This window comes from Melanerpes formicivorus, unplaced genomic scaffold (genome assembly GCF_026170545.1).
Source record: "Melanerpes formicivorus ecotype bairdi unplaced genomic scaffold, bMelFor1.0.p_v2 SCAF_14, whole genome shotgun sequence".
Taxonomy (NCBI): Eukaryota; Metazoa; Chordata; class Aves; order Piciformes; family Picidae; genus Melanerpes; species Melanerpes formicivorus.
In genome coordinates this window covers 11,597,097-11,609,108 of record NW_027142366.1, presented here as the reverse complement: position 1 = coordinate 11,609,108, position 12,012 = coordinate 11,597,097, and the positions used below count along the sequence as shown (strand labels likewise).

General features: G+C 57.1%; 1 protein-coding gene across 2 annotated transcripts in view; it reads right to left on the bottom strand.

Annotated features, from left to right (window-relative positions):
• PRKCB (protein kinase C beta) overlaps positions 1 to 12,012 on the bottom strand; it is a 128,286-nt gene that overhangs the window by 26,737 nt on the left and 89,537 nt on the right. For both annotated transcript variants that reach the window (XM_068147029.1, XM_068147028.1), the window contains exons 6-9: positions 11,793 to 11,949; positions 11,297 to 11,431; positions 9,629 to 9,725; positions 4,455 to 4,601 (exon numbers count right to left, since the gene is read on the bottom strand). In XM_068147029.1, the coding sequence (XP_068003130.1) occupies positions 4,455 to 4,601; positions 9,629 to 9,725; positions 11,297 to 11,431; positions 11,793 to 11,949 (536 nt within the window). The remainder of the gene's footprint in view (positions 1 to 4,454; positions 4,602 to 9,628; positions 9,726 to 11,296; positions 11,432 to 11,792; positions 11,950 to 12,012) is intronic.

Genomic DNA, 12,012 nt, shown 5'->3' with positions numbered 1-12,012 from the left:
GCAGAGGCAAGAGAATCAGCCCCACCAACTCCTCCAAGGCTGACAGCTGACAGCCAGATGGGCTGCAAAGGCCTGAGCAGACCACACTACTGCACCTCTTCTCCTTATGTTACAGCAGAGCCAGCCCAGGGTGGGCTGTGCCAACTGCTGCCTTCCCCAGGCAGAACATCTCCCTCCCCATGCCACCAGGCACAGCTCCAGGGGGCTCTGATGGGACACTCAGGACCTTCAAGGAACCCTGAGGGCCTCCCTGAGTGCCCTTGGGCTGAAGATGTTGAGGCAGAACCGTGCAAAGCTGCAGCTTCTGAGCTGCTTTCCAAATCAGAGAACTTCTCCACCCCCCTAAACCTTGCTGCCTGGCTCCGTGGGACTCCATCTGCCAGCTGGCTCTCTGGAAGGCAGACTGCATTCCTTTTTTAATGGTTTGGTGCAGAAAAGGCTGATATTTAAATGGTTTGATTCCTGTAATCCAGAGCATTTCTTTGGGAATGCTCCAGCAGAGACCTGGAGGTACTCTGCTGGTGAGGGCAGAGAGCGAGTTCATCACACCCCATGAGGCTGACACCGAGGTGCTCCTGCCCCTGGAGAGCCACAGAATCCCAGCATCCCAGCATGCTGGGGTTGGAAGGGACCTCTGGACATCACCCACTCCAACTCCCCTGCCCCAGCAGGGCACCCACAGCAGCCTGCCCAGGATCACAGTGGCCAGGAGGGATTGGAAGCTCTCCAGACAAGGAGACTCCACAACCTCTCTGGGCAGCCTGCTCCAGGGCTCTAGCACCCTCACACCAAGGAAGTTTCTCCTCCTGTTGAGATGGAACCTCCTGGGTTCCAGTTTGTGCCTGCTGCCCCTTGTCCTGTCCCTGGGCACCCCTGACAAGAGCCTGGCCCCAGCCTCTTGACCCCCAGCCTTTAGCTGTTGCTGAGCATTGATCAGATCCCCTCAGGGGCTGCTCTTCAGGCTCCACAGCCCCAGGGCTCTCAGCCTTTGCTGCTCACAGAGCTGCTCCAGGCCCCTCAGCATTTTCAGAGCCCTAATCACAGAATAGTTTTGGTTGGAAGACCTTCAAGATCATCAAGTCCCACCAGGAGCCCAGCACTGCCAGGAAGTGCTGGAAAACAGCACAAGCAGCAAACCTGAGCTGCTGAAGCCAAAGGGTTGAGAGGCTCCTGCCTGAGACAATGCCCTGACCCAGGCTGTTTATCCTCCCAACAGCTCTCACAGCCTGCTGGGACCAGCAGCAGGGCCTGGGAGGAGGGATGCTGGCAGCACACAGCAGAGCAGTGGTGCCAGCCCTGGAGAAGGCTGTCAGTGCTGTGGCCATGCCCAGCTGCTCCACACTCCAAGGGCTGGGCATGTGCCAGGAGTCAGCCTGGTAGCTGGGTTCCTCTCCCCAGGGATCTGTGCCCCTCTGCCCAGCTCCTCTCAACCAGCTGGCACCTTCATGCAGGTGCAAAGCAAGCAGGTAGCACAGCACCTCCTGCAGCAAGGCCCCACAGTCAGGCACCTTCTGCTGTGCCACCTTGCTGGCACTGTGCCACCTTGCTTGTGCCTGTGCCACTGTGGTGTCCCCATGGACAGGCAGAGGGATGCCAGGGCTGCAGGAGGGAGCTGTCCCTGTGCCACCTTGGTGTCCCCATGGACAGGCAGAGGGATGCCAGGGCTGCAGGAGGGAGCTGTCCCTGTGCCACCTTGGTGTCCCCATGGACAGGCAGAGGGATGCCAGGGCTGCAGGAGGGAGCTGTCACTGTGCCACCTTGGTGTCCCCATGGACAGGCAGAGGGATGCCAGGGCTGCAGGAGGGAGCTGTCACTGTGCCACCTTGGTGTCCCCATGGACAGGCAGAGGGATGCCAGGGCTGCAGGAGGGAGCTGTCACTGTGCCACCTTGGTGTCCCCACATCAGGGGACAGGCAGAGGGATGCCAGGGCTGCAGGAGGGAGCTGTCACTGTGCCACCTTGGTGTCCCCACGTCAGGGGACAGGCAGAAGGATGCCAGGGCTGCAGGAGGGAGCTGTCACTGTGCCACCTTGGTGTCCCCATGGACAGGCAGAGGGATGCCAGGGCTGCAGGAGGGAGCTGTCACTGTGCCACCTTGGTGTCCCCACATCAGGGGACAGGCAGAGGGATGCCAGGGCTGCAGGAGGGAGCTGTCACTGTGCCACCTTGGTGTCCCCACGTCAGGGGACAGGCAGAAGGATGCCAGGGCTGCAGGAGGGAGCTGTCACTGTGCCACCTTGGTGTCCCCACGTCAGGGGACAGGCAGAGGGATGCCAGAGCTGCAGGAGGGAGCTGTCACTGTGCCACCTTGGTGTCCCCATGGACAGGCAGAGGGATGCCAGGGCTGCAGGAGGGAGCTGTCACTGTGCCACCTTGGTGTCCCCACGTCAGGGGACAGGCAGAAGGATGCCAGGGCTGCAGGAGGGAGCTGTCACTGTGCCACCTTGGTGTCCCCACGTCAGGGGACAGGCAGAGGGATGCCAGGGCTGCAGAAGGGAGCTGTCACTGTGCCACCTTGGTGTCCCCACGTCAGGGGACAGGCAGAGGGATGCCAGGGCTGCAGGAGGGAGCTGTCACTGTGCCACCTTGGTGTCCCCACGTCAGGGGACAGGCAGAGGGATGCCAGGGCTGCAGGAGGGAGCTGGGGGAGCGCTGCCAGGCGCAGGCACACGTGAGGGTGAGGCTGCATCTAGCCACAGAAGCCAACGTGCTGCTTTAATCAGCACCAATTAGCATATTTATAACATTCTGTTCCAGGGACAGTTTCTGTCACACATCCCTTACATAAGCCACCAGCCCCACTGAAGGCTTTGCTAATGTTGCCCAAATTAAAAGAGAAAAGAGGTGGGGGAAACCACAACCAACAGCACTGCCAGCTGCCAGGCACAGACCTGGAAAGGGATTAGGAGGGAGAGGAGAGAAGAGGAGGGGAGGGAAAACCACATGGAAGCAGGGATGTGTGAATGTGATTGAGTGACAGCAGCATGGGCACAGGGCACTCCTGCTGCCCCAGGCTGCCAACCCACAGCAAAGGGGCAAAGCACAGAGGAAGATCAGCCTCCCCCCACCCATGGCAGCATCACTGGCACAGGAAACAGTAGGCTGATGCTACTGGGGACCATCAGGAAGGCCTCATCCTCCTCCTGGCACAGATGTTTTGGCAGATCTCCAAGCTCTTCACCTTCAGAGAGGGAGCAGACACCCATCTGGAGAGGCAGGGAACTCCCCAGGCTCAAGCACTAGCAGCAGAAGCTGGGTTCACTCCTTGTGCTCCCCAGCTGACAGGTGAGCAGCACTCCCTGGGGTGTCACCAAGTGATGGGGGAGCATGGGTGAGAAATTCCTTCCAGTGAGGGGGGGGAGACACTGGGACAGGTTGCCAGGGAGGTCACAGATGCCCCCTCCCAGGAGGTGCTCAAGGCCAGGCAGGATGAGGCCTTGAGCAACCTGGGCTGGTGGGAGTTGTCCCTGCCCACGGCTGGGGGTTGGAACTGGGTGAGCTTTAAGATCCCTTCCAACCTCAAGCAATCTATGAATCACTCCCTGGCATTCCCTCCTTACCTCTGCCACCCTCCCAGGGGCTGGGCCTGAAGGCAGAACAAGATTCCCTGCAGTTAATGCAATTCCCCAGTCAGGGCAGTGTGGGACCAGCCAGCCCATCAGCAGCCACCAAGCTGGGGCAATACCTCCCTGCCTGCCCTGAGCACTGGAATGCCTAGAGGAAATCCTGACAAGGTTGGCAAGCCCCCAGGAAAAACAAAGGCTCCAAATCACATCAGTGGTAGGAGGATGAAATTCTCTTACCACTCAGAACCAGTCTGGAAAGGCAATTAAAATGTTCCTTTACATTGGTGATTATCACAGGGGAAAATCACAGAAGCAATAAGGTTGGAAAAGACCTCAGAGATCATCAAGCCCAACCTGTCACCCAACACCTCAGGACTGCTAATCCATGGCACCAAGTGCCACAGCCAATCCCCTCCTGAACACCTCCAGGGATGGGGACTCCACCACCTCCCTGGGCAGCACATTCCAATGGCCAACAACTCTCTCTGGGAAGAACTTTCTCCTCACCTCCAGCCTAAACCTCCCCTGGCACAGCTTGAGACTGTGTCCTGGTGCTGGTTGCCTGGGAGAAGAGACCAACCCCCACCTGGCTACAACCTCCCTTCAGGTAGTTGTAGACAGCAAGAAGGTGCCCTCCCTCCCCACCAAAAAAAGAAGAGAGCTTTTAAGACCCAGCACCCATCCTGCTTCCCAAGAGAGACCATCTGCTCATGGTGATGGTCTGAGCAGCTGTGCCACAGCCCAGAACGGAGCCACCCTGGGCTCCCATTCCCGGGGCACCAGAGCTGCCAGCCAGAGCCAGGACAGCCCACACTGCACAGCTCAGAGAGGCTCCAAAGGGCCTGGAGGCAGAGAGGAGAGAGGCTGTAGGAGGAGGTTGTACTGCACCTTCCCAAAGCTGCCTTTGCCCAGCACCATCAGGAAGTTGAAGTCCGAAAGCTTCATCCGATCTCGGCTCCCGTTGTTGTCGAACTTGGAGATGGCATTTGTGGTCTTCTCATCTGCAGCCTTGGACCCTGCTCCAATCTTGGCCCTCTGCAAGGACAAAAGGGAAGCAATTACTGAGAACAGGGTAGAGAAAGCTGAGGAAACCAGCAAGTGGTGCTCCCCACACCCCAGCTTCACCAGGTCAGCACTGGGTAGGCCACACCTTGAGTCCTGTGTCCAGCTCTGGGCCCCTCAGGTTAGGAAAGATGTTGAGGTGCTGGAAGGTGTCCAGAGAAGGGCAACAAAGCTGGGGAGGGGTCTGGAGCACAGCCCTGTGAGGAGAGGCTGAGGGAGCTGGGGTTGCTTAGCCTGGAGAAGAGGAGGCTCAGGGGAGACCTTCTTGCTCTCCACATCTACCTGAAGGGAGGTTGTAGCCAGGTGGGGGTTGGTCTCTTCTCCCAGGCAAGCAGCACCAGAACAAGAGGACACAGTCTCAAGCTGTGCCAGGGGAGGTCTAGGCTGGATGTTAGGGAGAAGTTCTTAGTAGAAAGAGAGATTGGCCATGGGAATGTGCTGCCCAGGGAGGTGGTGGTGGACTCCCCATCCCTGGAGGTGTTCAGGAGGGGATTGGATGTGGCACTTGGTGCCATGGTTTAGTTGATCAGATGGTGTTGGGTGCTAGGTTGGAGTTGATGACCTCAAAGGTCTTTTCCAACCTGGTTAATTCTGTATTCTATTCTGTCAAACCTATCCTGAGCTACAGGAACCTTCTCTGTGAGTGGGACACAGGTGGGCACCAGCTGCTTCCCAGTTAATCTCTGTGAGAGCAAAATTCCAGCCTCCCAGCATGGTGAGGTTGGAAGGGACTCCTGGAGCTCACCCAGTCCAACCTCCTGCCCATGCAGCAGCACCCCCAGCAGCTTGCCTAGCATCACGATGGCCAAGTGGGGCTGGAATCTCTCCAGACAAGGAGACTCCACAACCTCTCTGGGCAGCCTGCTCCAGGGCTCCAGCACCCTCACACCAAGGAAGTTTCTCCTCCTGTTCAGATGGAACCTCCTGGGTTCTAGTAAGGGGGAACCACAGCTCCATTAGCCCTCTCCCTGCAGCCAGCAGGACACGGCATCATGCACACCCAGGGAGCTGCCCCACAACATGCTCTGCATCATCCCAGGGGCACAACAGAGCTTTAAATAAGCTTTGGTGGTGGTGGTGGTGGTTTTTTCCCCCCTCAAAGCTGGTTCCTCTCTCTCACCTCAGCAGAACAGGGCCAGCTGAAAGAGACAGAGCTGTGGTGCCGAGGGTTTAGCACCAGGCTCGGCAGCGCCGGACGCCGGCCGGATTCGATGACCTTAAACTGCCTTTCCCACCCCAAACGATCCTCTGGTTCCATACATCCCAATTTATGGAGGCAGAACACAGGGCTGCTCACCCAGCCCCACCTCAGAGAAGACTGGGAGGGGATTTAATACATGTTTATAAATATCAGAGGGCTGGGGGTCAGGAGGGAGGCGACAGGCTCTGCTCCGTTGCACCCCGGGATAGGACAAGGAGCAGTGGATGTAAGCTGCAGCACAGGAGGTTCCACCTCAGCACAAGGGGGAACTTCTTTACTGTAAGAATAGAATAGAATAGAATAGAATAGAATAGAATAGAATAGAATAGAATAGAATAGAATAGAATAGAATAGAATAGAATAGAATAGAATAGAATACCCAGGTTGGAAGAGACCTTTGAGATCATCGAGTCCAACCTATCGCCCAGCACCATCTGATCAACTAAACCATGGCACCAAGCACCCCATCCAGGCTCTTCCTAAACACCTCCAGTGATGGTGACTCCACCACCTCCCTGGGCAGCACATTCCAATGGCCAATAAGGGTCACAGAGCACTGGAGCAGGCTGCCCAGAGAGGCTGTGGAGTCTCCTTCTCTGGAGACTTTCAAGGCCTGTCTGGATGTGTTCCTCTGTGACCTGAGCTGGGTTGCATAGTCCTGCTCTGGCAGGGGGGTTGGACTCGATGATCTCATTGGGTCCCTTCCAAGCCCTGACATCCAGTGATCCTGTGAGCTCCCTTGCTGGCTGACACTGAAGGGAGCTGCCCTCCTGTGCCAGTTCAGGCTGGAGGGTGGAAGCCACAAAGCCTCTGAAGAGCCCAGCCTGGCCGGCAGCTCTCCTCCCACACCGCCCAGCAGCCGCAACCACAATCAGGCCATGACAGAGCCTCACAACCCTGCCAGGTTTTCAACTCCAGCCCTCCTGGCTGGCTGGTCCCTTCCTCCTGGGGCCAGGGGCTGTGCCATGTGCAGGAGCAGGCGTTGCAGCAGCCATCTCCCGACGCCTTCCGCCTTGCCTGGGCGAGCTCTGCGGCAGCGCGGGGCTGGCGCTCGGCTCAGCCTAGCATGAAATTCCATTAACCCGCTTCCAGCAGCTCAATTTGGCTGCTGATGGCAGTTCCTCCAGATAGCAGCTCCTCCAGATAGCAGCCTCCCAAGTAATCTCCCAGCCTCTGCTGCTGCTGCTGCTGCTAATTGGTTCTGGCGAGGTTCTCCACGCCGTCAAAATCACCCCGGCAAGGTCACCTGCGGCACCTGCGCACCGCTGGGGAGGGAAGGGGAGGGGAAGGGGAAGGGAAGGGGAAGGCAAGGGGAAGGCAAGGGGAAGGCAAGGGGAAGGCAAGGGGAAGGCAAGGGGAAGGCAAGGGGAAGGCAAGGGGAAGGCAAGGGGAAGGCAAGGGGAAGGCAAGGGGAAGGCAAGGGGAAGGCAAGGCAGTCTCCAGGCTTTGCTAACAGTTTAGGAAAGATGTTGAGGTGCTGGAAGGTGTCCAGAGAAGGGCAACAAAGCTGGGGAGGGGTCTGGAGCACAGCCCTGTGAGGAGAGGCTGAGGGAGCTGGGGTTGCTTAGCCTGGAGAAGAGGAGGCTCAGGGGAGACCTTCTTGCTGTCTACAACTGCCTGAGATGAAAAGAGGAGTGACTGAACAGGCTCAGCGTGGGGCTTGGCTGGAAGGGGGAAAGGTCTTTGCAAAAGAGAGCCCACACCAAGAGTCAGGGAGATGTGAAGATCATCATCACCCAGGTGAAGCCTTCTGCTGTTGCTGGGGGGTGTCTCTAGTGCCTCCCTCAGTGAGCACAGACCCCCTCTGACCTGCTGTGGATGCCCTCCTGATGCTCACACCATCTCAGCACCTCACTGAGGTCTGCAGCTGGAGCATGCCAAGCACTGCTCACCACATTTGTCACAGAAAGCTCTTGACCTTCCCCATCCAGCTCCATTTGTCAGCCTTAATTGACTACATCTGAATTCCTGCAGCAGCAGCTGATGGTCACATCCATCAAGCTGTCCAAGGAAGAGGCTGATAAAGACCCTGGCAGGGGGTGCAGCACAGGGCTTCAAGCTCTGCTTTTGTCTCAGGATGGTTTTCTGCCAAGCCTGGGATGTGCCCACTGCAGCAGCAGGACCTCAGCCAAGAGCAGCACCTTCAGAAGGGGCCCTGCTCTGCCTGGCAGCTCCATGAGCAGCCACACATCTTCTGTGTCATCCAAGCTGACCTCTCAGTCCCTTCTGCTGTGTGCTTTTGTGGTGTGAAGGCATAGAACAGAGAATTGTTTGGCTTGGAAAAGTCCTCTGAGACCATCCAGTCCAACCAGCACCACCATGGCCACTCAACCATGTCCCCAGGTGCCATGGCCACAGGTTTCCTGAACACCTCCAGGGATGGAGGACAGGAATGGGCTGCCCAGGGAGCTGATGGAGTCACTGCCCCTGGAGATCTCCAGGAAAAGCCTGGATGAGGCACTTAGTGCCATGGCCTAGTTGATTGGATAGGGCTGGGTGATAGGTTGGGCTGGGTGATCTTGGATGATCTTCCAGCCTGGTTGATTCTATGGGGACTCCACCACCTCCCTGGGCAGCCTCTTCCAATCCCTGACCACTCTTGCAGCAAAGACATTTTTTCCCATCTCCAACCTAACCCTCCCCTGGCTCAGCCTCAGGCCTTTTTCTCTCAGAACAATTGAACCCTGCACTTCCAGCTCCTAGTGAAACCAAATCCTTCTGCCTTAACTTGCCCTTCTGCAAACCCCAATGAAATAGAATAGAATAGAATAGAATAGAATAGAATAGAATAGACCAGACCAGGTTGGAAAAGACCTTTGAGATCATCAAGTCCAACCTATCACCCAACACCATCTAATCAGCTAAACCATGGCACCAAGCACCCCATCCAGTCTCTGCCTAAACACCTCCAGGGATGGGGACTCCACCACCTCCCTGGGCAGCACATTCCAATGGCCAATCTCTCTTTCTGGGAAGAACTTCTTCCTAACCTCCAGCCTAATCCTCCCCTGGCACAGCTTGAGACTGTGTCCTCTTGTTCTGGTGCTGCTTGCCTGGGAGAAGAGACCAACCCCCACCTGGCTACAACCTCCCTTCAGGGAGTTGTAGACAGCAAGAAGGTCTCCCCTGAGCCTTCTCTTCTCCAGGCTAAGCAACCCCAGCTCCCTCAGCCTCTCCTCACAGGGCTGTGCTCCAGATCCCTCCCCACCTTTGTTGCCCTTCCAGCTCCTCAACATCTTTCCTAAGCTGAGGGGCCCAGAACTGGACACAGGACTCCAGGTGTGGGCTAAATGCTGCCCTTTGGCTCAGCCATCCCAGCTGCCTATCATTCTTGGGCTGCTCTTGCTCCTGGCTCTCCATGTGGCTTGTGCTGGAGGAAGTGTGCAGCTGGGATGGTCCAAGGAGTGACCAGGTCCCTGCTGAAAGCCCCCAGCCTGGCATGGGGCCATGACCCAACCTCTTGCAGATCCATCACAAACTTCCCCTTCCCATCTGGTCCCTGTTAATTATTGTGTGCAGCCAAAGCGTTGCTGGGAAGCTTCAAACCTTCAGAGGGACTTTTGGTTGCCAAATGCAACAGAACAACTTCAAGAGGTGGTGTCCCACAGAGCCTCAGGGAGGACCAGCCAAGGGCAGAGGCCCCCAGGAGAGGGTGCAAAGTGGGAAGAGGGAGGAGTGAGGCTGTACCCTGTTCTGTGTTCCCTGAGCTGCTGGAGGAAGAGCTGTCAGGGAGAAGCCCCTGCTAAGGCCATGGCAGACAGTGAGGAACCCCCTGAGTCCCCAGGAAACATCAACTCACCTCAAATTTCTGCCTCAGCTCCTCATTTCCTTCTTCTCCCTCGGGAGGCACCGGGACATTGAAATACTCCCCCTCCTCCTGGCTCAGCAGCTTAAACCTGGGGAGAGAGGGACAGGGAGAATGCTGGGGCAGAATGCAGGACCAGGGAAAGGCAGGGCCATGGGCAGGCTGGAGCTCCTCTCACACTCTGAGCACAGCTCTGCCTCTGCTCTCCCACCACCCAGGTCACCCTTCCCCAAGGTTACAAGACCCCAAACCCCCACTCCTCCTCTTATCCAGGCTGAACACCCCCAGTTCCCTCAGCTGCTCCTCACCAGCCCTGTTCTCCCAACCCTTCTCCAGCCCTGTTGCCCTTCTCTGGACCTGCTCCAGCTCCCCAATGTCCTTCTTGCAGTGATGGGTCCAAAAGTGAAGGCATGACCTCAGTAGTACCCAGTGCTGGGAGATGATCCCTGCCCTGGTCCTGCTGGCCACACACTCACTGCCACAAGCCACTGTCAGCATGGCCAGACTCTATCTGCAGCCCCAGCATGGGTGGGTTTCCCTGTGGGGATGCAGACACCAGGCAGAATGAGGTGGATGTTGCCAGGACCACTCTCACCTCTGCCCTCTAAGTGCCAGGGCAGGTGGTGGGTGCCCTGTGTGGAGCCAGGTGCTGTGTGGGCAGGATAGTCACAACATCCTAGAATGGTTTGGGTTGGAAGAGACCTTAAAGACCATTTAGTTCAAGCCCCCTGCCATGGGCAGGGGCACCTCCCACCAGCCCAGCTTGCTCAAGGCCTCATCCAGCCTGGCCTTGAACACCTCCAGGGAGGGGGCAGCCACAGCCTCCCTGGGCAACCTGTCCCAGTGTCTCCCAACCCTCACTGGAAAGAATTTCTTCCTACTGTCTCATCTGAGCTGCTAATTTCTCTTCCTCTTCTGCTTTCAGTGAGCTCTGAAGAGCTTCCATGGAGGGGACAGCCAGAGCCTGGGCTGTTTGCTCAGCTCTTGCAGTGCAGGTCAATGCTGTGCAGGGTTTGGGCTCACACAGAAGCTGTGTTGTCACAAACCACCGCTCAAAGCATGGCCCCAGCCCTTTCCCTGCTCCCAGCCAGCTCTCCTGCCTGCCTGATGGAGCCACATTGGGAACTCAACCAGAAAAGGCTGGGAAACACCTGGAAGATGATGGCCACCTTCTCCTGATGCCTACATAGCATCCCTGTGGCTGTGCCTGCCAGTGGCACGGAAAAGCCTCCTGAGCTCCCAACCCTGCGAGGGGCAGGAGGATGCACAGGAGGTGAACACAAAGCCAGCCCACACTGGGCACTCAGGTGCTGTGCTGGCACCAAGGGACACCCCAGAGCCCACCACAGCAACAGCCATGGTCACCAGCCTGAGAAGTGGAGCTGTGGCACCTTACACCTTGGGCAGTGTGCTGGGCTGCCACATCTTGTGGTCCTTAGGGCCACAGGCTAGCACCTAACATGGAAGAGTTAGAGAACAGTTGGACTTGATGGGCTTGAAGGTCTCTTCCAACCAAGGTGATTCTGTCTCCCACCAGGGCTGCCACAACTTGCATCATTTTCCACCAGGGCTCCAGCATCTTCCACCACAGCCCAAAGGCTCCAGACTGTACAAGGAGATCCCCACTGCCCACAGCGCCCTGAAAACTGTTCCAGCTCTTACCATCCATCAACTCCTGACTTCTGCAGCTCAGAGATGCCAAAGGACAAGGAGCCCATGAAGTCATTCCTGCTGGTCAGATCCCAGTCCCAGATCTCCACAGACAACCTCCTGTCTTTGTCTGCCTCTTTCAGTTGGCTGGAAGAGAGAAAGGACACAGGGGAGGTTTCATTCTGGAAGGCCTTGCTCCAGCCCCCTGCCCCTCCACGCTCCCCAGAAGGTGGAGGCCAAGTGAGGGGTTGGACTTCAGTGACCACTGAGGACTTCAATTTCCCAACCACATCCATTTCAAAGGCAGAAGACACAGCTCCTGCCCTCAGTCAGCTTTCACCAGGGGGCAGGGGCAGAGGTTTGAGTCTCTCTGAGTCACCACCAAGAGCGGTTCTGGAGCTCCATCAGCTCAGTGTCTCTGAGCAGCTAACAGCAGGGGAAACACAGCTCCTAGGGAGGAGAGAAAGCAGTGCACAGGTGTCAGGGTTTGGGGTGTCTTGGCACTCACAATTTAAATGTCTCATTCCACTCAGGATTCAGGGAGCACTTGATGGTTTTGGTCTTCTGTTTGCTCTCGTTTTTGGGGTCAGGGATTAGCTTAAGCTTCACGTAGGGATCTGACAAGCCATTGGGATCCATAGGGACGAGGTTTTTAGCATCTCTGACTGGGGAGGAGAGAAAGGCATTAAATTCAGCAGTCAAACTACAAAAATAGCCAACAACTGACA